Consider the following 21,184-nt stretch of genomic DNA (forward strand, 5'->3'; position numbering starts at 1 on the left):
CAAGGAAGAGGCTGGGGAGGATGGGGGGGCGGTCACTGCCTCGCGCCAGGCTGAGCTTGGGCCAGGCTGGGGCAGTGGATTAGGGGACACACGTGCAGGACCGCGTTGTGGGGTGAGACCCAAGGGAGCCTGCGCGATGCGCTCGCCGAGGGCGGCGGGCAAGACGAGGGGCGTGCAGCCTGCGCCGCCATCCTGGGCGCGGGGCCCGGGACCCCCATCTCTTTACCCGTCAGGGTCCCAGCGACTACATCTCCCAGCATCGCCCGCTCGGGGCCGCGGGAAGGGGAAGAAAAAAAAAAAAGAAAAAGTTTGGGCCAAGCATTCCCGGAATGCGCTTCCTGCTAGCGCCGGGGCGGGGAGGGTGGGGAGGGCGGGGGGCTGGCGCGGCGGGCCCCGGGGGCGCGCACTCCGGCCCGGCCCGGGCCCCAGCATGGCCGAGCCGCTGCTGAGAAAAACCTTCTCGCGCCTGCGGGGCCGCGAGAAACTTCCCCGGAAAAAGTCGGACGCGAAGGAGCGCGGTGAGCGGCGGGAGGTGGGGGCGCGGGGGGTAGGGGGGGGGGTGCCGAGCCCCGGTCGGCCGGGAAGGGGGTCCCGGGGTGCCGAGGAGGGACAGCTGCGGGGAGAGGGGGCGCCTCGCGGAGCCCCCCTGCGGGCTGGGCGGTGGGGGGGGGGAGGGGATCGGGGCCTGGGGGGGGGGGGCCGGGGGCTGGGAAGTCAGGGGCTAGCGGGGGAGGGGGTTGGAGGGTGGTGCAGACCGTTATGTGCGGCGGGCGCGGGATGCCAGCGCTCGCGGGCTCCTTGGGAGGCCCCGGAGGGGTGCCTCGCCCCTGACAGGAAATGGGCCCGGAGCGAGCGCCTGGAGGGGGGAGGGCGCGGGGCAGGGGAGAGCCGGGAGGCCGCGACACTGCGGCCCAGGCCGGCCGGGCGGGGGGGCGCCCGGAGCCCCGGGATGGGAGACGGAGGGGCGTCGATCCTGCAGAAGAGGGAGGGAGGCAGAGCACACCCCCCCCTCCCCCGCTGCGCCCCTCACGTCTACCACCCAGCAGCACACTCGCCTTGGCCCGGGAAATGATCCCCTTCATGGAGATGGGGAAACTGAGGCACGGAGCCGTTAGGGAACTTGCCCGGGATCCGTGAAGTGACTTAGACAGCTCTTCGGACTCTGCCGCTAATCGGGGCCCCACCCCCTGGGAGGTGGGGGGGGGGGGGAATGGGAGGTGAACGGTGGTGGTGGGGGGAGTCGACAGGCCCCCAAGAAAAGACCTTAGAGAAGCGTAAGGTGCGGGAGGGGCCCCAGGAAGGAACGAGTTAAAGGAGGGAGGCCTGGCCATTCCCTGGGTATGACACCGCCCCCCCCCCACCCCTCCCCAAAGATTCCCAGGGTTCCCGGGCTGGGAGAGGGGACACAGATGCCCACTCCCATAAAGACACGTGCACAGGAAATGCCCCGGGGTGTCCCAGCGGGGCGGAGGGAGCCAAGGGGAGGCCCCGCGGCCGGGTGGGGTCTGGCCTGGGTGGAGGGCACACCCCCCCCATGGGGGGGGCCGAGTTTGGAGGGCAGGCCTCTGGGGGCACCTCGGCGGGGGGTGAGCTCCCGCTGAGGGCCCAGCTGGGGCCCCAGGGAGCGCGTCCCACGCAAGGGCATCTCGCCGCCCTGGGGTGGGCATCGCTGCAGCCCCCAGTTTCCAGGGAGACCCTGAGTCGCCCAAGGCCACCCACTGAAAGGAGGCAGGGCTAAAGAGAGGGGCAGGGTGGAGAGATGGGAACGCAGGAGAAACCCCCCCCCCCCCCCCCCCCCCCCGAGGCTGGAGGCTGGAGGGTCAAGGTCACCGTTTGGGACGCCGGGCCTGAGGAGGGGGGCGAGGGGGCTGGCCTGCGGCCGGGTCGCTTCCAGGCGGGGCGCCCCAGAGTCAGGGGCTTGTCCAAGGCCGGGAGGTGAGTCAGGGCCGGCCAGGACTGGACGGTCGGCTGGCCCACAAGCCGGGGCGGCCCCCAGTCCTTGCGGGAAGAGCCTTCCTGGGCGCGGCGGGGTGGCACGGGGACTGAGTTACTGTCCTCGCTGTCCCGCCAGGCCGCCCGGGCCCAGCCCCCCCGAGCCCAGTCCCCCCGGAGCCGGAGCCCCAAGCCCCCGAAAGGGCGCAGGCGGGAGCCGATGGGACCGCCAGCCCCGAGGCGGCGCGGAGCCCCGCGCGGGGGGCGTACCTGCAGACCCTGGAGCCCAGCAGCCGCCGCTGGGTGCTGGGCGGGGCGAAGCCGTCGGAGGAGGCCGCGCTGACGCCGGGGGCCCCTGGCGGCGGGGAGCCCGCCGGCGAGATCTGGTACAACCCCATCCCCGAAGACGAGCCCAGGATCCCCGCGCCCGGAGCCCCGGGGCCGCAGCCGAGCCCGACGGGACCCGACGGCCCGGCGCCCCAAGGTGAGGTTGCCAGGCGCACAGCCCCGGTCCCCCAGCTCGGCCCGGCGGGTCCCCTGAGCTCTGCTCTCCCCGCAGGCGCGGCCCCCGCCAGCCCCCCGCCCAAGGCGTCCCGCACCAAGTCGCCGGGCCCGGCCAGGCGCCTGTCCATGAAGATGAAGAAGCTGCCGGAGCTGCGGCGCCGCCTGAGCCTGCGGGGCCCCCGGGGCGGCCGCGAGCGCGACCGGGTGACCCCCGCCGGCTCCGGCTCGGTCATCAGCCGCTACCACCTGGACAGCAGCGTGGGGGGCCCCCGGGCGGGCGGCGGTGGCCGGGGGCGCGCGGGATCCCCCGGGCCGGTTACCTCAGTGACGGGGACTCGCCCGAGCGCCCCGCGGGGCCCCCGTCGCCCACCGCCTTCCGGCCCTACGAGGCGGGCGCGGCGGCCAGGGCGCCCCCGCCTGCGCTCTGGGGCCGCCTCAGCCTGCACCTGTGCGGACTGGGGGGGCTGCGGCCGGCGCCGGGGGCCAGCCGGCGCGACCTCTGCTGCCTGCTGCAGGTGGACGGGGTGGCCCGGGCGCGGACGGGGCCGCTGCGCGGGGGGCCCGACTTCCTGCAGCTGGACCACACCTTCCACCTGGAGCTCGAGGCCGCGCGGCTGCTGCGGGCGCTGGTGCTGGCGTGGGACCCCGGCGTGCGGCGGCACCGGCCCTGCGCCCAGGGCACCGTGCTGCTACCCTCCGTCTTCCGAGGTACATCGCGTGGCTGTGGGGGGCGGGGATAGGAGCCTGCAGGGGCGGCCCGGCTCAGGGCTCCCCCACCTCACCAGAGTCCCCCAGGGCAGGTGGGATGGCCTGGAGCAGGGGCGCCAGTACCCTCTCACGTCCCCAGGGTGCCAGGCCCAGCAGCTGGCAGTGCGCCTGGAGCCGCAGGGGCTGCTGTACGCGAAGCTGACCCTGGCGGAGCAGCGGGAAGCCCCGGGCACGGCTGAGCCCCGCGTCTTCGGGCTGCCCCTGACGCAACTGGTGGAGCGCGAGCGGCCCCCCGGCCAGGTGCCCCTCATCATCCAGAAGTGCGTCGTGCAGATCGAGCGCCGGGGGCTGCGGGTGAGCCCCTGCCTCTCCCCCACTGCCCCCCCCTCCCCAGACCTCAGGCTGCTCCCCAGGATGCCCAGCCCAGAGGCCTCTCTCATCCATCAGCTAGTACCCCAAGATCTCCACCCTCCTGGAGCTCAGAGTCTGAGGCGGGGAAAAAAGACAGGAATCTGATAACTCGCAAATGGAAAACTGCAGCTGGGAGGAGAGTTAAGAAAGGGAGCTGGGGGCGGGGGGGTGGGGGGGGGGGGGGGGGGGGGGGGGGCTTGTGAGAGCTGAAAGCCGCAGGGCCTGGTCTAGTTGGGGTAGTCCTGGGAGGCTTCCTGGAGGCGGCGACAAGTGAACTGAAGGAGGCATCCCCGTTTCCTTGGTCCAAGGAGGGAGAAGCGGGGACAGGGGGCCTAAAGAGAGGCCAGGTGGCCCAGGCAGCAAGGCAGGGATCCCGTGACAAGTGTCAGGCACCCTCCTCTCCGCTGCCATCCTCAGGTAGTGGGACTCTACCGTCTTTGCGGCTCTGCAGCAGTGAAGAAGGAGCTGCGGGACGCCTTCGAACAGGACAGTGCGGCGGTCTGCCTCTCCGAGGACCTGTACCCCCGACATCAATGTCATCACCGGTCCAGCGCGCCCCCTCGGCTCCCCAGCCTGCCTCATCCCCACTCAGCCATCCCGGTGGCCCCTCTGGCCCCTCATCTCCTCTGTCTGGCCTTGTCTTACCCCGTTCTGCCCTATCCCAGCCCCACAACCCCTCCCACCCCCCAGCCTCAGCGGGTCCCTGACCAGAGGGCATGCTGTGTCCACAGGCATCCTGAAGGATTATCTTCGGGAGCTGCCCACCCCACTCATCACCCAGCCTCTCTATCAGGTGGTGCTGGAGACCATGGCCCGGGGGCCCCCAGGCAGGGCTCCCTCCAACCCGAGAGGGCACCCGCGGTCTCCTCAGCTGCCTGCCGGACGTGGGAGAGGGTGAGTTGGGCCAGGGAGCGGGTGGGACAGGGGCTCGGCCCCATGCGGGGGCCTGCCACGGGCAGGACCTCTGGGCATGGGTCACAACCCCAGGGGGTGGGTGCTGCCAGTGCCCCCAGTTCACAGATGTGGAAAACGAGGTCGAGGGCCCCGGCTCTGTCAACCTTACCCCAGGGTCCTTTCTCGGCCCCAGTACCCTCTTCTGGAAAAGGGGGTTAATGCCTGCCTCACTCACTGAAGAGTGGTTCGAGCCCAAGCTTGGCCAGTTCCAAAGCTAAGGGACCCGCCCACCTCCATCTCGCCCCTCCCGCACGGTGGGATGCTGATATCACTGGTTCGTGGGTACCAGGGTTCCAGGAGCCCTCGAACCCCAGTTTCCCAGCGCTGAGTCTTAGGCCCAGGCCCGCCCCGCCCCTTCTCCGCAGGCCACGCTGACTCTTCTCCTGGACCACCTGCGCCTCGTCTCCTCCTTCCACGCCCACAACCGCATGACCCCGCAGAACCTGGCCGTGTGCTTCGGGCCCGTGCTGCTGCCCGCGGCGCCCAGGCGCCCGCCCCGGGCCCGCGTGCGCGGCTCCGGCCCCGGCCCCTCCGGCGCGGTGGACTTCAAGCATCACATCGAGGTGCTGCACTACCTGCTGCAGGCCTGGCCAGGTGAGCCCGCGCCGGGCCCGCGCCGCGCAGCCGCGCCTCGGGCGGGCCACGCCCCTGCGCCCGGAGGCAGCCCGGACCTGGTTGCCCTCGGCAACCGCTTCCGGCGTCGGCCAATCCCTCCTGGGTGCGGTCGGAAGCCCCGCCTCCAGACGTGCCAATGGGAGGCCTGGTTGCCTCGGCAGCCAGTCCCGGTCCGGCCAATGGGATGCTGATCCGGTCGGGGGCCGGGCCCTTGGACGGGCCAATCGCAGGCCAGGGTGCCTGCGCTGCGCGTGACGTCATCACAGCACGCCCTCTTCCGCCCCCCGCAGACCCCCGCCGGCCCCCAGAGGCTCCGGAGCTCGCCCGTACCTGCGGCCTAAGCGACAGCCGCCGCTGCACTTGCCGCTGGCGGGCCCCGAGGTGGTGACGCGGCCCCGCGGCCCCGGTGGCCCCGAGAGCCCCCCGAGCAACCGCTACGCCGGCGACTGGAGCGTCTGCGGGCGGGACTTCCTGCCCTGTGGGCGGGACTTCCTGTCCGGGCCCGACTACGACCACGTGACGGGCAGCGACAGCGAGGACGACGACGAGGAGGCGGCGGCGGGCGGGCCGAGGGGCGCCGCTGACTTCGACGACTTCGAGGCGCCCTTCAACCCGCACCTGAACCTCAAGGACTTCGACGCCCTCATCCTGGACCTGGAGCGGGAGCTCTCCAAGCAGATCAACGTGTGCCTCTGAGCCGGGCGGGGCAGGACCCCGAGGGCCAGGGCGGTGGGGGGCCCAGGGTCAGGCCCCGCCGCCAAGGGACCAGCCAGCCCGTTGCTGGCTCATTCCCCTTTGCTGGTGCCCGGTCCCCAGTTTGCGCTGGTCGGGAGGCCGGTGCTGTGATTTCAGGGGCCAGCTCTGGGGGCCCTCTTTTCAGAATACCCAGAAGGCCGTTCTCCGGCTTGCCAAGAGGGCCCCCCCCTCTTGCCTCGCCTTGGCCAAGGAAAATACCAGTCAGTGTGAGCAACACCCGAGGACGGTCTACACCTTCCAAACCTCTTGCTGCTGCTGCCACCCAAATCAGTATTAGCTTTGAACACTGCCCTCTGCTTCTCCCTCCTCCGGAGGGTCCAAAGACTATCATGAGGAGTTATTGGGGGGAGGGCGGACACGACCAGGGACAGCCCCGTTCTTGGGCTCCAGCCTGGGGCTTATAGGAAAAACGGCCGGCTTCCCCTACTCTTCCTCCAGGGAAGGCTCCCGTCTTCGCCTCCTGCCGGCAAATGGAGACAGCACAGTCTGGCCCCTCCCCTGCCCTCAAAACCTGAGCACTTAACCCCTCCCATTGGAGGGGGCCCACCTGCCGCAACAGGCAGGGGTCACTTTGGTACGGAACATATTTATTGCCTCCGTGCATGTGTTGTGTCTGCGTGTGAGGACTCAAGTGTGTGTGGGTGTGGCTGGCGCCTGCGTGTGCAGCTCTTTCAGGGACCAGAGGGGAGGGGGCGGGGGGAGTCTGCCCAGGTACCCTGAAATTACGATGGTGCCGTGGTGGGCCCCAGAGTCCCAGTGGGAGAGTTGGGTCCCTCCTCCCATCTCCCCCCACCCTCCTTCCCCTCACCTCTGTCTTGGTGGACAATAAATGGATATGCACAGGTTCCGGGGCACTTGGGCCCGAGGTCGTTTATTCAGGCTGTAGGAGGAGGGGAGGGTTGTGGAGTCCTGGGGGCTTATGGGGCAGGCGAGGATGAAGCCCCAGGCCGGCCTGGCAGAGTCCGGGTGGGCAGAGCGCCAAGGTACTGACCATGAGGCCCTACACAGCAATGGAGCCGGCGCGGAAGTCCGTCTTCCCAATGAGGACGTTGACGACGACCGGGTGGCCCTCTCGGCACAGCCGCTGAGCGTCCCGCAGCACCTCGACTACCTGGTCCTCGTTCTCCCGCGAGAGCAGCAAGCCCCGGGCCCCCAGGCCCAGAGCCGCCTTATGATAATCTGAAAGGAGAATCGGATGGTGGGGGGCCCCCAGCCCGCCCCGTGGCCCAACCAGGTCTCTCCAGAGCCTCCCCCAAGCCTCACCGGTGTAGGCCAGGCCACAGGCCACGTTGCTGCCGAGACAGGGCACCTGCTCCCGAGAAATCTGGGTCCAGCCGGCATCATTCCCCACCAGGGCCATGACTGGGACCTGTGGGGAGGGACACGAGACACAGCCGCAGCCCTGAGCCCCAGGCTCGTCCAGCCAGAGAATGGCAGGGACTAGAGCACCTCTGCCCGTCAGGAGACCCCCACCCTGCCTCAGCCCACCCCCGAGCCCCCAGCCGTTCACCTTGTGTCTGACAAAAGTATCAAACTCAATGAGGCTGTAGCCAAAGGCTCCATCCCCAAACAGGCACCACACCTGGGGGTGGAGAAAACAGTCAGAGCAGTCCTCGGCCCCACGAGCAGCCGCCCCCGGCCTCCCGAGCCCCCACCTCACCTCGGCATCCGGCGGCACAGCTTGGCCCCGAGCGCGAATCCTCCGCCAACTCCCAGAGTCCCGAAGGCCCCTAGGAGAACCGGAAGCAGGTGGGTGGGAGGGGGCCCAGCAAGCGGGAGCTGGCACCAGCAAGGGCACTTCCTTACCAGGGTCGAGCCAGCGCAGGGGACCGCGGGGCTGCACCAGGTGGGCGGCGGTGCCCACGAAGTCCCCGCCGTCCACCACCAGCACCGAGTCGTCTGGCAGGCTTTCCTCCACCAGCTGCAGCACCCGCACCGGGTTCAGATGCTGGGCGACAGGCGCCGCCGCCTTCTCCCTGCGACGACGGGGCGGCACAGGCCAGAAGGGGTGAGCGGCCGCGCCAACGCGCACCGCCCGCCAGGGGAACCTGCCAGCCCCTACCGAAAGGCCCGCTCCTTCTGCCGATCGGCCTCCCGCAGCTTCTCGGCCCAGTCAGGGGCCCACGTCTGTCCCCCGAGGCCTTCGACCAGCTTCAGCATGAACGAGCCCACGTCCCCTGGGGAAGGAAGAGGATGCAGCTGCCGGGAGGGGACCTTCCCCTCCTCTGGCCTGCGCGACCAGAGGCCCAAGACCCAGAAGCAGGCCGGGGATCCCTTCAGGAAGCATTTCCTAATAGGGCAAAACCCCAGGGCCTGCCGGAAGCAGGGGAGCCAGAAGAGAGAGAGGGCAGGGCGCTCGCAGGCGGACAGAGCAGGCGAGAGCGCCCCTGGGCCGCCTCGCCCCCCACATCACGCCAGCCCGTCGGTGCCGCCTTGACAACAGCCCCCGCCACCAAGTACATCCCAATAACCCAACGAGAGAGCAGACCATCTCCAAGTGGAGGCGGCGGACTTGGACCAGTGCTTAGGGCATCCATCTACCACATGGGAGGTCCGCGGTTCAAACCCCGGGCCTCCTTGACCCGTGTGCAGCAGCTGGCCCATGCGCAGTGCTGATGTACGCAAGGAGTGCCCTGCCACGCAGGGGTGTCCCCCGCGTAGGGGAGCCCCACGTGCAAGGAGCACGCCCCGTGTGGAGAGCCGCCCAGCGCGAAAGAAAGTGCAGCCTGCCCAGGAATGGCGCCGCACACACGGAGAGCTGACACAGCAAGATGACGCAACAAAGAGGAACACAGATTCCCGTGCCACTGACGACAACAGAAGCAGACAAAGACGACGACCGACGATGAAGCAAACAGACACAGAGAACAGACAACCAGGGTGGGGGGTGAGGGGGAAGGGGAGAGAAGTAAGTAAATAATCTTAAAAAAAAAAAAAAAAAAAAACAAGTGGAGACATACCCATTTGAGAGGAGCCAACGAAGGCTCCCGGCAGGACCTCAAAGGTTCCTCCCAGAAACTGGCTCACTGCCTCCTCACCCCTGCCGGGGTCCTCCCCACCTGCCCCACCAGCTGCCAGAACAGGTTCTCTAAAAGCACACATCCCATCGCGCGCCTCCGCCTACCACAAGAGCTCCCGAGCTCTCGGCACTGCCTACGCGATGGCACAAAGTCACGGGACAAAGCAGGGTGTGCAAAGGGCCTGGGTGGGAGGACCTGAGAGCCCGGGGTGGGGGGGGGGGGTGGGAGGGCAGGGGTTGAGCAAGCAAGGGGCAGCCCCGGGGGGGCTCGAGCCAAGCGATGGGCTGGTGAACACCCTCCCCGGCCAGGCCCTGGTCGCCAGCAACGCAGCCCAAGGATGCGGCAGCAGAGGCCAGGAGCGGGGCTGTGGGAGCCCCCGTGGGTGGGGAGAGCGGCGGGCTCACCCAGCACGGCCTCCCGGGGCTGCCAGAAGGCGTCCGAGTTGAGCAGCATCTCTTCCCGGTTGCGGTTGACGATGATGATCTGGCTGCTGCGGCTGAGGACACGGCCGTAGGACAGGCGGAAGTCGCACACGGTCCCTGGGGTGGGGACAGGGGGCAGGGGTCCTCGGGGTGAGCTCGCTGCCCGGCCTAATCCCCCGTGCGACGCTGAAGGCAACAAGGGGCCCCGTTCTTCAGTTCCCCCCCACGCCGGAGCCTCTCGACTCAGCAGCTCCCCTTGAACCCAAGTCGCGGCAGAAGTCGGCCTCGAGGCCTCGCAGCTTCTCCCTTCTCCCTCCTAACTACCAACTCTCCTCTCGCCGTTCCCCAAGTGAACGGGCCCGGGCTAGCCCGCCGGACGACAAGAAGCACGGGAAGCGGGCGAGAATCCGTCGTCCCAGCCAAGGCCGGCCCAGGCCAGCCTACCGCCAGCCGGGCCCCAGACACGCAAGGGTTCAGCGGAGCTGCCCACCCGACCACAGACACGGCGCAGCCCAGCGGAAACCAGTCCACTGCCCGGCGGACCCAGAGCCAGGTCTGGAGAAGCGACAAGCGTATTTTAAGCCACTAAACTTGGGGATGGTCGTTACGGAGCAGAGCTGGCTGGTACATCTGCTAAAATCGCTTTATGGGAAACCCGGCGAGCGTTCAGGTTCACGGCTGTTTGGAAATGAGGACCTCAAGGGCAAAGGATGGAGCCAGAAGCAAGCGGGTGGACGGGCTATGAAGTCGGGGTGCCCGCGAGGACCCGGCTAGAGGAGCAAGGCCACGGGGTGAGGGGGTCCCCGGAGGGATGGGGGAAGGAGGCGGCAGAGGCCCACCTGCCAGGACGACCACGTCAGCCTCCTTCAGGGCGGCGCTGCGGTTCTGCCGGATGTGGAGGGGGTGGTTGCGGCCCAGCAGCCCCCGGGCCATCCCCCCCAGGAAGCAGGGGACACCCAGGGTCTCCACGGCAGCCCTGGGGGGTCCAGGCAGAACAGGGGTCAGCGCGTCCCCGGGCCTGCCCCTACCAACAGGGAGCAGCCCGGGAACCGGTGACACGGGCAGGGGGCCGGTCCTCACCGCAGCTTGTCCGCGGGTGTGGGGGGCAGCAGGGCCTGGCTCCCCACCACCAACAGGGGCCTCTTGGCCCGGCTCAAGAGCTCCACACAGCGCTGAACCTGGGGCAAGAGCGGGGATCGGGGGGGGGGGGGGGCTGAGTCGGCATCGGCGCCCCCTCCCTGCCAAGGTCAAGGTTCTGGTACCGACTAAGGGGGCGGCTGCCCTGCCAGGTAGGGGCAAGGCGAGAGGCAAGTCACCTGCTGGGCAGGCGCCTGGGGGATGTCCAGGGGCAGGGGCCCCTCGGGCTGAGGCTCCCAGGCTCCCGCGAAGAGGTTGGCCAGGTGGTTCTCCAGGTACCTGCGAAGGAAGGCGCAGCTCGCCAGGACCGCGGGGGCTCCGGGGCACGGGCAGCAAAGCAAGGCAGGGGGCAAGGGTGGACATCCAGCGGCCCAGGGGCAGACAGGCCCCCCCTGTGGCCGCGCCTCCAGCCACCTGCTGCTCCCGGGTAGCCTCTGGTGAGCAAGCCCCTCCACGCTGCTCCCCAGGAACGAGGGTCGGGGTCCTGGGCTGCGGGGTCCAGGGAGACGGGGGACCCCCGAGCCCCGGCTCTGCCACTTCCCACCCTGCGGCAAGTAGCCTCAGCCCTTCCGAGCTTCCTTCTCCATTGAAACGGGGATGGCAAGGGCCCCCGCTGCCCCTCAGGACACCAAGCCCTCTGCGAAGTGCTCGCGGGCCCCGCGCCAGACTGCCCGGAGGGGAGCACAGAGCTGAGTCGGCGCGGGCCCTGCCCTCAGGAAGCACAAGATCCCCTGCCCGAAAACGGGCGCCTGGCAGGAAGCCTCAGGAGCACGGGAGCTGCAGGCGGCGCCGAGCCGGCGGCCCTGGTCATGGGCCCAGCGGAGGTCCCAGGCAGCGACGTCCACTCCGCCCCTTCTCCGTCCCACGGCCAGCCACCCCGACCCAGGCCGCCGCCGCCCGCCCTGTGTCTGCAGACCCCTCCCCGGATTCCCTCCCCGCAGCCCCCCGCCGACGCCGCTGCCGAAAAGTCCCGCCAACGCTGCTCAAAGGACAAAACCAAACCCCAGGTCCTTTCAGGACGACGTAAAGCGTTGGTGGAGGAGTGATGTACGAGACCCCTGTGTGATGTTACGCGTGTTTATTTTGTGAAGTTCACAGCCCATTATGCATGGTCATGTATGAATGATCTACTTCAATAAAAATTTAAAAAATTAAAAATCCCAGGTCCTCGCAGCGGCCCCTGCCAGCACAGACTGCTGCCCCCTGCCTCTCTCCAGGCTCGCCTGTGCCAGCCGCATGTGCCTCCCCCCCTTCTCCAACCTCCTCCCATCCCTGCCTCGGGACCTTTCACAGGCCTGCTCGTCTGCCTGCAAAGCTCTGCCCACAACTGGTTCCTCCCGGTTAGGGTGTCGATCAGCAAAGAGGGACTGGGGGGCGCCGGTGGTGCGGGTGGGAGCCTGCTGGGCAGGGCGGGGGGCACTCACCAGGCCACCGCTCGACCTACGAGGCCCTTGGGGCGCCTTGGGCACCATCTCCTTCTGGACCATGAAGTAGGGGTACAGCACGTCGATGGGCAGTTCCACGAACACTGGGCCTGAGGGGGGGGGGCCGGGGGGGACACTGAGCCCGGGGCACCCCCCCGCCTCCAATCCCCAGCCCCTGGGCGCGAGCACTCCTAAGCCCACCACCTACCCGGGGTGCCCGACTGGGCGGCGGCCATCGCGGCCCTCAGGGTGGGCACGATATCCCGTACCCTGCGCACCGACGCACAGAACTTGCACAGCGGCCGGAACAGGGACATCTGGTCGATGGCCTGGAGGGCGCCCCGTTTCTGGCAGAGAGGGGGGCCCAGGGGGGGGGTGGTCGCCACGTGAGCCCTGCCAGCCTCCCAGGGGAACCCCCCCCCCACCGCAGCCACGGCCCCCCCCCCAGGCCTGGGCACCTGCAGTAGGGTGCTGGCGGCGCCCCCCCAGAAGCAGGACCGGGGACTGGGCCATCTGGGCGTTCTTCACCGCGGTGACCGTGTTGGTGAGGCCAGGCCCGGCGGTCACCGCCGCCACGCCCACCGTCCCTGCGACACAGACCGGGTCACCCTGATCCACGGCTCCCCCAGCCCCCCCCACCCTCCCCCCACCAACCTCACCGGTCAGGCGGGCCACGGCGTCGGCGGCGAAGACAGCTGTGCCCTCGTGGCGTGTGTCCACCACGCGGATGCCCAGCTTCTCACTGGCCACCAGCAGCGGGGAGATGTGCCCGCCAACAAGCGTGAAGAGGAAGCGCACACCGTGCGCCCGCAGCACCGCCGCCACGCACTCCCCGCCGTGCCGGACGCTGGCCTTGTCCACCTGGGCCCAGGGAGAAGCAGCAGGGCCATCAGAGGACCCGGGCAAGGGCGCCAGGGCTGGGAGGGGAGCGGGGCAGCTCAGGGAGACTCGGGGCTGGCTGTACCACACACAGGGCCGGCCCAGGGCACCAGCTCGTCAGGGCCTTCCTCCCGGCGGCCGCTGGAAGGAGGGGCTGTCACTAGCTCCCAACCAGGGCGACGGACGTGGCCCAGTGGTTAGGGCGTCCGTCTACCACATGGGAGGTCCGTGGTTCAAACCCCGGGCCTCCTTGACCCATGTGGAGCTGGCCCATGCGCAGTGCTGATGCATGCAAGGAGTGCCCTGCCACGCAGGGGTGTCCCTGCATAAGGGAGCCCCACATGCAAGGAGTGCGCCCCGTAAGGAGAGACGCCTAGCGCAAAACAAAGTGCAGCCTGCTCAGGAATGGCGCCGCACACACGGAGAGCTAACACCATAAGATGACGCAACAAAAAGAAACACAGATTCCCGTGCCCCTGACAACAACAGAAACGGACAAAGAAGACGCAGGAAATAGACACAGAGAACAGACAACTGGGGCGGGGGGGGGGGGGGGGGGGGAGAAGGGGAGAGAAATAAATAAATAAATCTTAAAAAAAAAAAAAAAAAAACTAGCTCCCAACCAGGGAAGGGAAAGCAAGAGGCAAACCCAGAGAGAACCCACGCTGCTGACCACTCCCACTGCTGGTTCCCTGGCCCTGCCTTGCTCGGGGATGGTGGGGCAACCGGAGAAGTCCCCATAACCCCAGGACTGTCCCCCCCCCCAACAAAGGGCCCACTGGCCTGACTCCGCACCCCCTCTGCCAGCACCCTGCCAAGCAGGCCCAACTACCACAGTCCCCAGGATGCCTTTCGTCCTCCCAGGAAGGCCTAAAAGGGATCTGGGCAAGAGCCAAGGGGGCTCCAGGAAGACGGGCCCGGCAGGCAGGGGTAAATTTCTGCAAGAGGAGCAGAGTTGTTTAAAACAAGAACTATGGGGTCAGCTCTTCCCAAATCAGATCGCCTAGGCCAAGCAGGCCGCAATCTCCCTGAGCCTCAGTTTCCCCACGTGGGCAATGGGGACAGGAGCAAGAGTACCTCCTTCAAGGGACACGGTGAGGGTTATCTAAGAACACCCCTCTGCAGCCTTGGGACAGCAGAGGTAAAGCGTCAGTGCCCAGCCCGGACCTCCCCTCTGCTGCCGGCCATCTCACGCCCACTCCCACCCACGGGGCTCCCTGCAAAGGACTCGGGGTTCCTGGAGAAGGCGGTGTTGGGACACCGAGTGCCCCGGTAGCCGGCCACCGTCCCCTGATTTCTCTTGCAAGTGGCAAGGTCCAAGGTTCACAGGGTGCAGCTTGGCAATGGGGACAGGGCGGAATCTCCCAAAGACTGCTCTGGCCTCACTTTCCCCTCCCGTGAGCTGGACGGAGCACGGGGAGGGCCCCCCCCCCCCCCGCTTCTTGGGCTGCGCCCCCTCCTCCGCCCACCTCCCATCCACGCACCCCCCCGCACCTTGTGCCGCAGCTGGTACAGGAGCCCCAGGCGGTGCGCGGCGCCCAGGAGGGCGGCCACCAGCATCCCGCAGGCCAGGAGCAGGAGGAAGAGGAAGAGGCTTCCAGCAGGCGCGGCCTCCGCGGGGGTCTCCATGGCAGTGGCACCTAAGGGAGAAAGGACAGGTGGGGGCCTGGCACACCTCGACTCCGGAGAAGGCCACGCCCTCTCCACTCCACCACGCCCCCCGCCACTCCGCCACGCCCACGACCCCCCGGGAGGCCACGCCCCTTCCGCAGCCCGGCTGGGCGCCAGGCCACGCCTCTCAGGAGCGGACCACGCCCTTCAGGGGCGAGCCACGCCTTCCGGGGGGGTCCAGCCCACTCCTCTCGCGACGCCAGCCAACCCCCCAAACTAGCCCATCATTCTCCGCCTCCCACAAGCCAACGCGGCGACAACGGCCCCCAAATTAAGTCGTTTCCCCACTTTCCTGTTTGCCTCTCTTCTACATCATGATCCCCCCCCATCTCTGGCCCAGGGTTGGCCGGCCCACATTACGTCACCAAGAGCGACGAGGCCACGCCCCCTAGACTAGCAGGAGCGACTATCTCCTCAAGCCATCTCCCTCCGCCCCAGCGAGCGCCCGAGCCCCGATCCCAGGCCCCCGGCCGAGGTCAGGTCGTATCAAGGTGCTTCTCCGACACTGGCCCGGGCCCCGGGGACCCTTCACGCTTCACCTACTGGACACGGAGTTGACTCCAGCGGAATTCGGGGCGTGCGCACGGCCCGCTTGGACTAACGGCGCCCCGTGGGCGCATGCGCAGAGATCCAGATGCCGGCCATAAGAGCCCTTTCTCTATTGGCCTTCTTCCGCACAGGCCCCGCCCCCCTCACCTCTCATTGGCTCCGACTCTAGGCCAGGAAGCCTCGCCCCTCAAGTGCCTGTATTAATCTGGCCCCAGACACGACGTTTACGAGCCCACCGTCTGCAGTCGGCCGTTGTCTCGTATTCCAGGCTCGGAGGTTCCGAGCCTTTCAAGCCCCAGCTCGCGTTCCAGGCCGGCTGCGCCAAACGCCGAGCGTAGACGGTCAAGGTCACTGGCTTGCTCCCCAAGCCCCACACCTCAGGGACAGACCCTGCCCTGGCGCCAGGCCGCATCCCCATCCCTTCCTAGCGCTGCTGAGGCCCCGCCCCCTCGCCTTAGGCCCGCCCCCACTGTTGGCCCCGCCCCTTGCCTTGGCCCGCCTGCGCTGTTGGCTCCGCCCCCTCGCCTTTAGGCCCGCCCCCGCTGTTGGCCCCGCCCCTTGCCTTTAGGCCCGCCCCCCTGTTGGCCGTGGCCCGCCTGCGCTGCTGGCTCCGCCCCCCTCGCCTTAGGCCCGCCCCCACTGTTGGCCCCGCCCCTTGCCTTGGCCCGCCTGCGCTGCTGGCTCCGCCCCCTCGCCTTTAGGCCCGCCCCCTGTTGGCCCCGCCCCTTGCCGTGGCCCGCCTGCGCTGTTGGCCCCCCTGCGCTGTTGGCTCCGCCCCCTCGTCCGCAGGTCCGCCTCCGCTGTTGGCTCCGCCCCTCCCCGGCCCCTAATAGCCGCTGGTCTTGGACGGTCCCCGCGTCCCCGAAGCCGCAGCGTCCCTGGTTCGAGCCTGCGCCTTGCCTCTGGAAAGTTAGCGGCAGGGGGGCGAGCGTAGCAAGACAAATGCTGCCGCTTTACCCCGACCCCCACCCTCCGTCGTTCATTTTGTACTGATTGGCTCATTCCTACGTTCATAGCATCCATTTAAAGATGCAAGATCGCGCCTCCCCTGGCCCCACCTTGTCAGCCCGTCGCCGCCCCTTTGCTCCCGGTTTAGCAACATCATTCCATTGCTGCGTTACCTGAACCCGTTCCCAACTGTCCTCCACACGCGTGCTCTGTGAGCTGTTCTGGATTATTCCAAGGGTTTCCAAACTGGTCCCTCTCCTTCCTGTCGCTCATCTACCAGCTCTCCCACGGCAGCTGCTGGAAGCGCACCAGCGGTAGGTAGCTGCCTCCTGCCTGGAGCTCTTTAGTGAGGTTCCAAAATCAACTGCAGGAGATGCCAAGTTCCCAGACGGGCCTTCAAAGCCCAGCTGAACTCCCAGAGCCAATGACGAAATAATAATTAAGTTTTGTCCAGCACTTTGTGTGCAAGAAGCTGCTCCATGCATTTTTTTTTAACTTGTTTAATTCTCATGACACCTGCCACGTAGGCGTAGAACATTATTCCCGTTTTACAGAAGCTCAGAGAGGTAAAGGAACCTGCCCAAGGTAACACAGCTGATAAGTGAGAGAGGCAGAACATGAAGCCAAGCTGTGCTGCCTCAGCCCCCAGTCTGGGAACCCCTCAAGGAGGGGAGCCAAGCCTCAACCACAGCCCATTCCCCATCACAGGGGGTTAGCAAATGCATCTGGGGCTCACCCGTGTTCTCCTTCCCTTACCTCCCAACTGCAGCACCTGCATGTCTTTGTCATGGTTTCTCTGGCCCCCAAAGCCCATCTGACCCACCTGTGCAGCAGGCAGGTGTGCTGGGGAATGACTAGCCCCCTGCCGCGGAGCCACTCTTGACCAACGACTGCTGGGCCTTGGCGGATAAACACAGCACCTCCCTCGCGCCTGGGGGGACAACAACCCAAGGTGTGTCTCCGACCCTCACTCCCAGACTTCCCCTGTGGAATTAAGCCCCAGCTGGCTTCCTGTAACTTGCTGGACGAAGCACCCCTTCCGGGCTGCCTTCCCTTTTCCCACCTCATTTCCCCGCTCTTCTCCTGGAGTTTCCTGAGATCACCTCTCACATCAGCTACTCAAATCGTTGTTCAGTCTTCTTCTGAGGGGCTCAAACTGAGAACCCAGAGTTTGGCGCAAATATGTTCATAACGTTCTACCAAACGAATGAGTAATTGCTCCCCTACAAAATAGCAACAGGTGTCTTCCAGAACGTGGCAGAAGGAAGACGCGCATGCAGGCTCCCGGCCCTGCCCGCTGTCCTCTCTGGTATCACATCGCCTTTTAATCCAAGGATTGGGGTTTCAAAAATCCTCTGGCCCAAAGCAAGAGCCGGTGACCTTTGCCGATCTTGCCAAACATGAGCCTCTCAGATTAGCACTCACCTAGAGTGTCTAGTAAGAACTTGTTTCTCGAATTAAATCTTAAATCTTTCTTGATCCCTGACACCCAGCAGAGTGACGGCCGACTCCTACGCTCCAGTCCTTCGTGCTTGCCCTGGACAACTAACAGAACAACGAAGGCGGCGGACGTGGCCCAGTGGTCAGGGCGTCCGTCTACCACATGGAAGGTCCGCGGTTCAAACCCCGGGGCCTCCTTGGCCGGTGTGGAGCTGGCCCACGCGCAGTGCGGATGCGCGCAAAGAGTGTCCTGCCACGCAGGGGTCTCACACTTTGGACAGATAGGAGCCCCACGCGCAAGGCGTGCGCCCCGTAAGGAGAGCCGCCCAGTGTGAAAGAAAGCGCAGCCTGCCCAGGAACGGCGCCGCACACACGGAGAGCTGACACAGCAAGATGACGCAACAGATTCCCGTACAGATTCCCGTGCCGCTGACGACAACAGAAGCAGACAGAGAAGACGCAGCAAATAGACACAGAAAACACAACCAGGGTGTTGAGGGGAGGGGAGAGAAATAAATAAATAAATCTTTAAAAAAAAAAAAAAAAAAGAACAATGAAGATGGACAGGTCCCATCCCAAAACCAAGAAGTATCTTCATCGGCAACCAAAACTGTCTCTTTCCTCTGCCCCCATAATAGCTATGTCTCCTCTCAGTGTGAAGCAGTCAGAGCAGTCATCATCCCAAATCCCTGAAGACTGAGGAATGAACAAAAACAAGGAGGGAAGTAGAACCACAGACCAGAGCAGACTTATTGTTATTGTAGGTATTATCTCTGTGTTAACAGTTTAACTAACATTGATATAAAAAATTAAATTTAAAAAAAAGAACTCAGGGAAGCAGTTGTGACTCAAGTGATAGAGCATCCGTCTACTATATGGGAGGTCCAGGGTTCAAACCCTGTGTGGAGCTGGCCCACGCGCAGTGCTGATGCACACAAGGAGTGCCGTGCCACGCAGGGGTGTCTCCCGCGTAGGGGAGCCCCTTGTGCAAGGAGTGCGCCCCGCAAGGAGATCCACCCTGTGCGAAAAAACCACAGCCCACCCAGGAGTGGCACCGCACACACAGAGAACTGACACAGCAAGATGACACAACAGCAACAACAACAAAAAAAAGCGACACAGTTTCCTGGTGCGACATGACAGGGATGCAAGCAGACACAGAGGAACACACAGCGAACGGACACAGAGAGCAGACAACAGGGGGGAAGGGGAGAGAAAGAAATGAAATAAATCTTTAAAATTTAAAAAAAAAAGACCTCATTTCTCTCAGCCTGGAGCTCACTGGGTTTGCCTTAACTCATTGTCTTAGTTTGCCAGGGCTGCTGTGACAAATAGCACATGGTGGGTTAAGACAACAGGATTTATTTTTATTCATTTCTCTCCTCCTCCCCCGGCTGCCCCGTTGTCTGCGTCCATTCACTGTGTGTTCTTCTGTGTTCCTGCATTCTTGTCAGGCGGCACCGGGAATCTGTGTCTCTTTCTGTTGCATCATCTTGCTGTGTCAGCTCTCCGTGTGTGCAGCACCACTCTGGGGCGGACTGCGCTTCTGTTTTTCTCGTGCGGGGCGGCTCTCCCTGTGAGGCACACTCCTTGCACGGGGGGGAGCCCCTGCGTGGCACAGCCCTCCCTGCGCGCATCAGCACTGCCGTGAGCCGGCTCACCACACAGGCCAGGAGGCCCTGGGTTTGAACCCTGGACCTCCATTGTGGTAGGCGGACACTCTGTCAGTTGAGCCACATCCGCTTCCCTGGACAACAGGAATTTACTGTCTCACACTTTGGGCAGATGGAAGTCCAACAACAAGGCATCAGCAGGGCTTGCTTTCTCCCAGAATCTGTAGCATTCCTGCAATCCTGTCACATGGCCATATCTTTCCTTGTCCCTGCTCCTCTGGTTTCCACTGATTTCCATCTAAAGGACTATGGATTAAAGTCTACCCTGTTTCAATTTGGCATCATCGAAACAGGATCTTGGAAGCTCCTACTCATAAACAAGTTCGCACCTTACGTAATAATACCACCTCCAAGCCTCCCGCCAGCTTCACGCCTACCAGACCCCAGGAGAAGAGCTAAACGTGTCTTTGGTGGCAGACAGGAGTCTGTCATCAGAGCACTGGGTTTCCCAAACCTCACTCGTTTGAACGTCACAGCCACATCTCGGCCACATCCCTCTCCTGGCTCTACTTTTCATCTAAATAAATGATGCCGTGATAATTTTAGATTCACAGAAAAGTTGTGTAGCGGTGATACGGACAGCTTCCTCCATTGTTTAACATAACCAGGATCCGTTTGTCAAAGCTCAGAAACCAACGTGGGTTCATTACTGTTAATTAAATTCCAGACTTCCTCGGATAAAACCAGCTTTCCCAGTGATGCCCTTTCTCTGCTCCAGGAACCCACCTTGTAATTTTTTTCTTCAAGATTTATTTATTTCTCTCCCCTTCCCCCCCATTGTCCACACGGAGATTCTCTGCATCCGTTTGTGTTGTCAGGCAGCACTAGGAAACTGCGTCTCTCTTTGTTGCGTCATCCTGCTGCATCAGCTCTCTGTATGCGCTGCCACTCCTGGGCAGGCTGTGCTTTTTTCACACCTGGCGGCTCTGCTTACGGGGCGCACTCCTTGCGCGTGGGGCTCCCCTACACGGGGGACGCCCCTGCATGGCAGGGCACTCCCTGTGCACATCAGCACTGCGCGTGGGCCAGCTCACCACACGGGCCGGGAGGCCCTGGGTTTGAACCCTGGACCCTCCATAGGGTAGGCGGACACTCTATCAATTGAGCCACATCCACTCTCCCCTACGTTGCGTTTAATCACCTTGACCTCAACCTTCCGGCACTGAGGTCCCATGAGCCAGCCACCATTTGAAACACTTCACAGATATTTACTGTTTAATCCCCACCACAACTCTTAAAAGCAGACACTCTTATTTCTCTGATGAGAAAAAAAGAGAGGAAGACAACACAGGTAAGATCGCAGAACTAGTAAGTGGCAGAGTGAGATGTGAACCCAAGACGGCCAGCTCCAGAATCTGTACTTACCAGGCCATGTCATTACTTTTTTAAGATTTATTTATTTTTCTTTATTTATCCTCCCCCTCCCCAGTTGATTCTCTCATCTCTCTGCTCATTGTTTGCGCACCTTCTCCAGGAGGCACTGGGAACCGAACCCAGGACCTCCCACATGGGAGGCTGAGCCACATCCGCTCCCCGTGGGCTGCAGTGCCTGCTGGCTTGTGATATCTGCTCGTTGCGGCGGGAGGCAGCATCTGCTCATCTTCATCTTTTAGGAGGCACTGGGACCTCCCCTGTGGTAGGCAGGCACCCAACTGGCTGAGCCACACCCAATTCCCCGCCACGTCGTTTTGTTTTACAATTTTTTAATTAAAGTAATAGGTCACAAAGAACATTACATTAAAAAGCATTTTTAAAAAAAACATAAGAGGTTCCCATATGCACCACTCCCCACCCCCACCACATCATTTTTGTAAACTGTTTTTTTTTTTTTAAAGATTTATTTATTTATTTAATTTCCCCCCCCTCCCCTGGTTGTCTGTTCTTGGTGTCTATTTGTTGCGTCTTGTTTCTTTGCTTTTGTTTCTTTGTCCGCTTCTGTTGTCGTCAGCGGCACGGGAAGTGTGGGCGGCGCCATTCCTGGGCAGGCTGCTCTTTCTTTTCACGCTGGGCGGCTTTCCTCACGGGCGCACTCCTTGCGCGTGGGGCTTCCCCACGCGGGGGACACCCTTGCGTGGCACGGCACTCCTTGCGCGCATCAGCGCTGCGCATGGCCAGCTCCACACGGGTCGAGGAGGCCCGGG

The 21,184-nt window shown here is 64.7% G+C and overlaps 2 protein-coding genes across 2 annotated transcripts; one reads left to right on the forward strand and one right to left on the reverse strand.

Annotated features, from left to right (window-relative positions):
• The first annotated feature begins 379 nt into the window (after positions 1 to 379).
• On the forward strand, positions 380 to 6,725 carry SYDE1 (synapse defective Rho GTPase homolog 1). The gene is given in 12 exon segments (XM_058290282.2): positions 380 to 518; positions 2,072 to 2,416; positions 2,492 to 2,721; positions 2,724 to 3,144; positions 3,284 to 3,498; positions 3,973 to 4,077; positions 4,079 to 4,100; positions 4,287 to 4,387; positions 4,389 to 4,439; positions 4,875 to 5,103; positions 5,415 to 5,444; positions 5,447 to 6,725. Coding segments are annotated over 12 exon segments (2,211 nt in total). The 5' UTR covers positions 380 to 430; the 3' UTR covers positions 5,821 to 6,725.
• On the reverse strand, positions 6,725 to 15,420 carry ILVBL (ilvB acetolactate synthase like). Its single transcript, XM_058290281.2, is given in 19 exon segments — positions 6,725 to 7,059; positions 7,144 to 7,249; positions 7,391 to 7,462; positions 7,541 to 7,554; positions 7,557 to 7,610; positions 7,687 to 7,856; positions 7,943 to 8,057; positions 9,305 to 9,439; positions 10,162 to 10,298; positions 10,403 to 10,500; positions 10,639 to 10,738; positions 11,884 to 11,913; positions 11,915 to 11,993; positions 12,092 to 12,230; positions 12,342 to 12,368; positions 12,370 to 12,470; positions 12,543 to 12,744; positions 14,257 to 14,402; positions 15,130 to 15,420. Coding segments are annotated over 19 exon segments (1,911 nt in total). The 5' UTR covers positions 15,137 to 15,420; the 3' UTR covers positions 6,725 to 6,880.
• Between the last annotated feature and the right edge of the window lie 5,764 nt (positions 15,421 to 21,184).

This window comes from Dasypus novemcinctus, chromosome 30 (assembly GCF_030445035.2).
Source record: "Dasypus novemcinctus isolate mDasNov1 chromosome 30, mDasNov1.1.hap2, whole genome shotgun sequence".
NCBI lineage: Eukaryota > Metazoa > Chordata > Mammalia > Cingulata > Dasypodidae > Dasypus > Dasypus novemcinctus.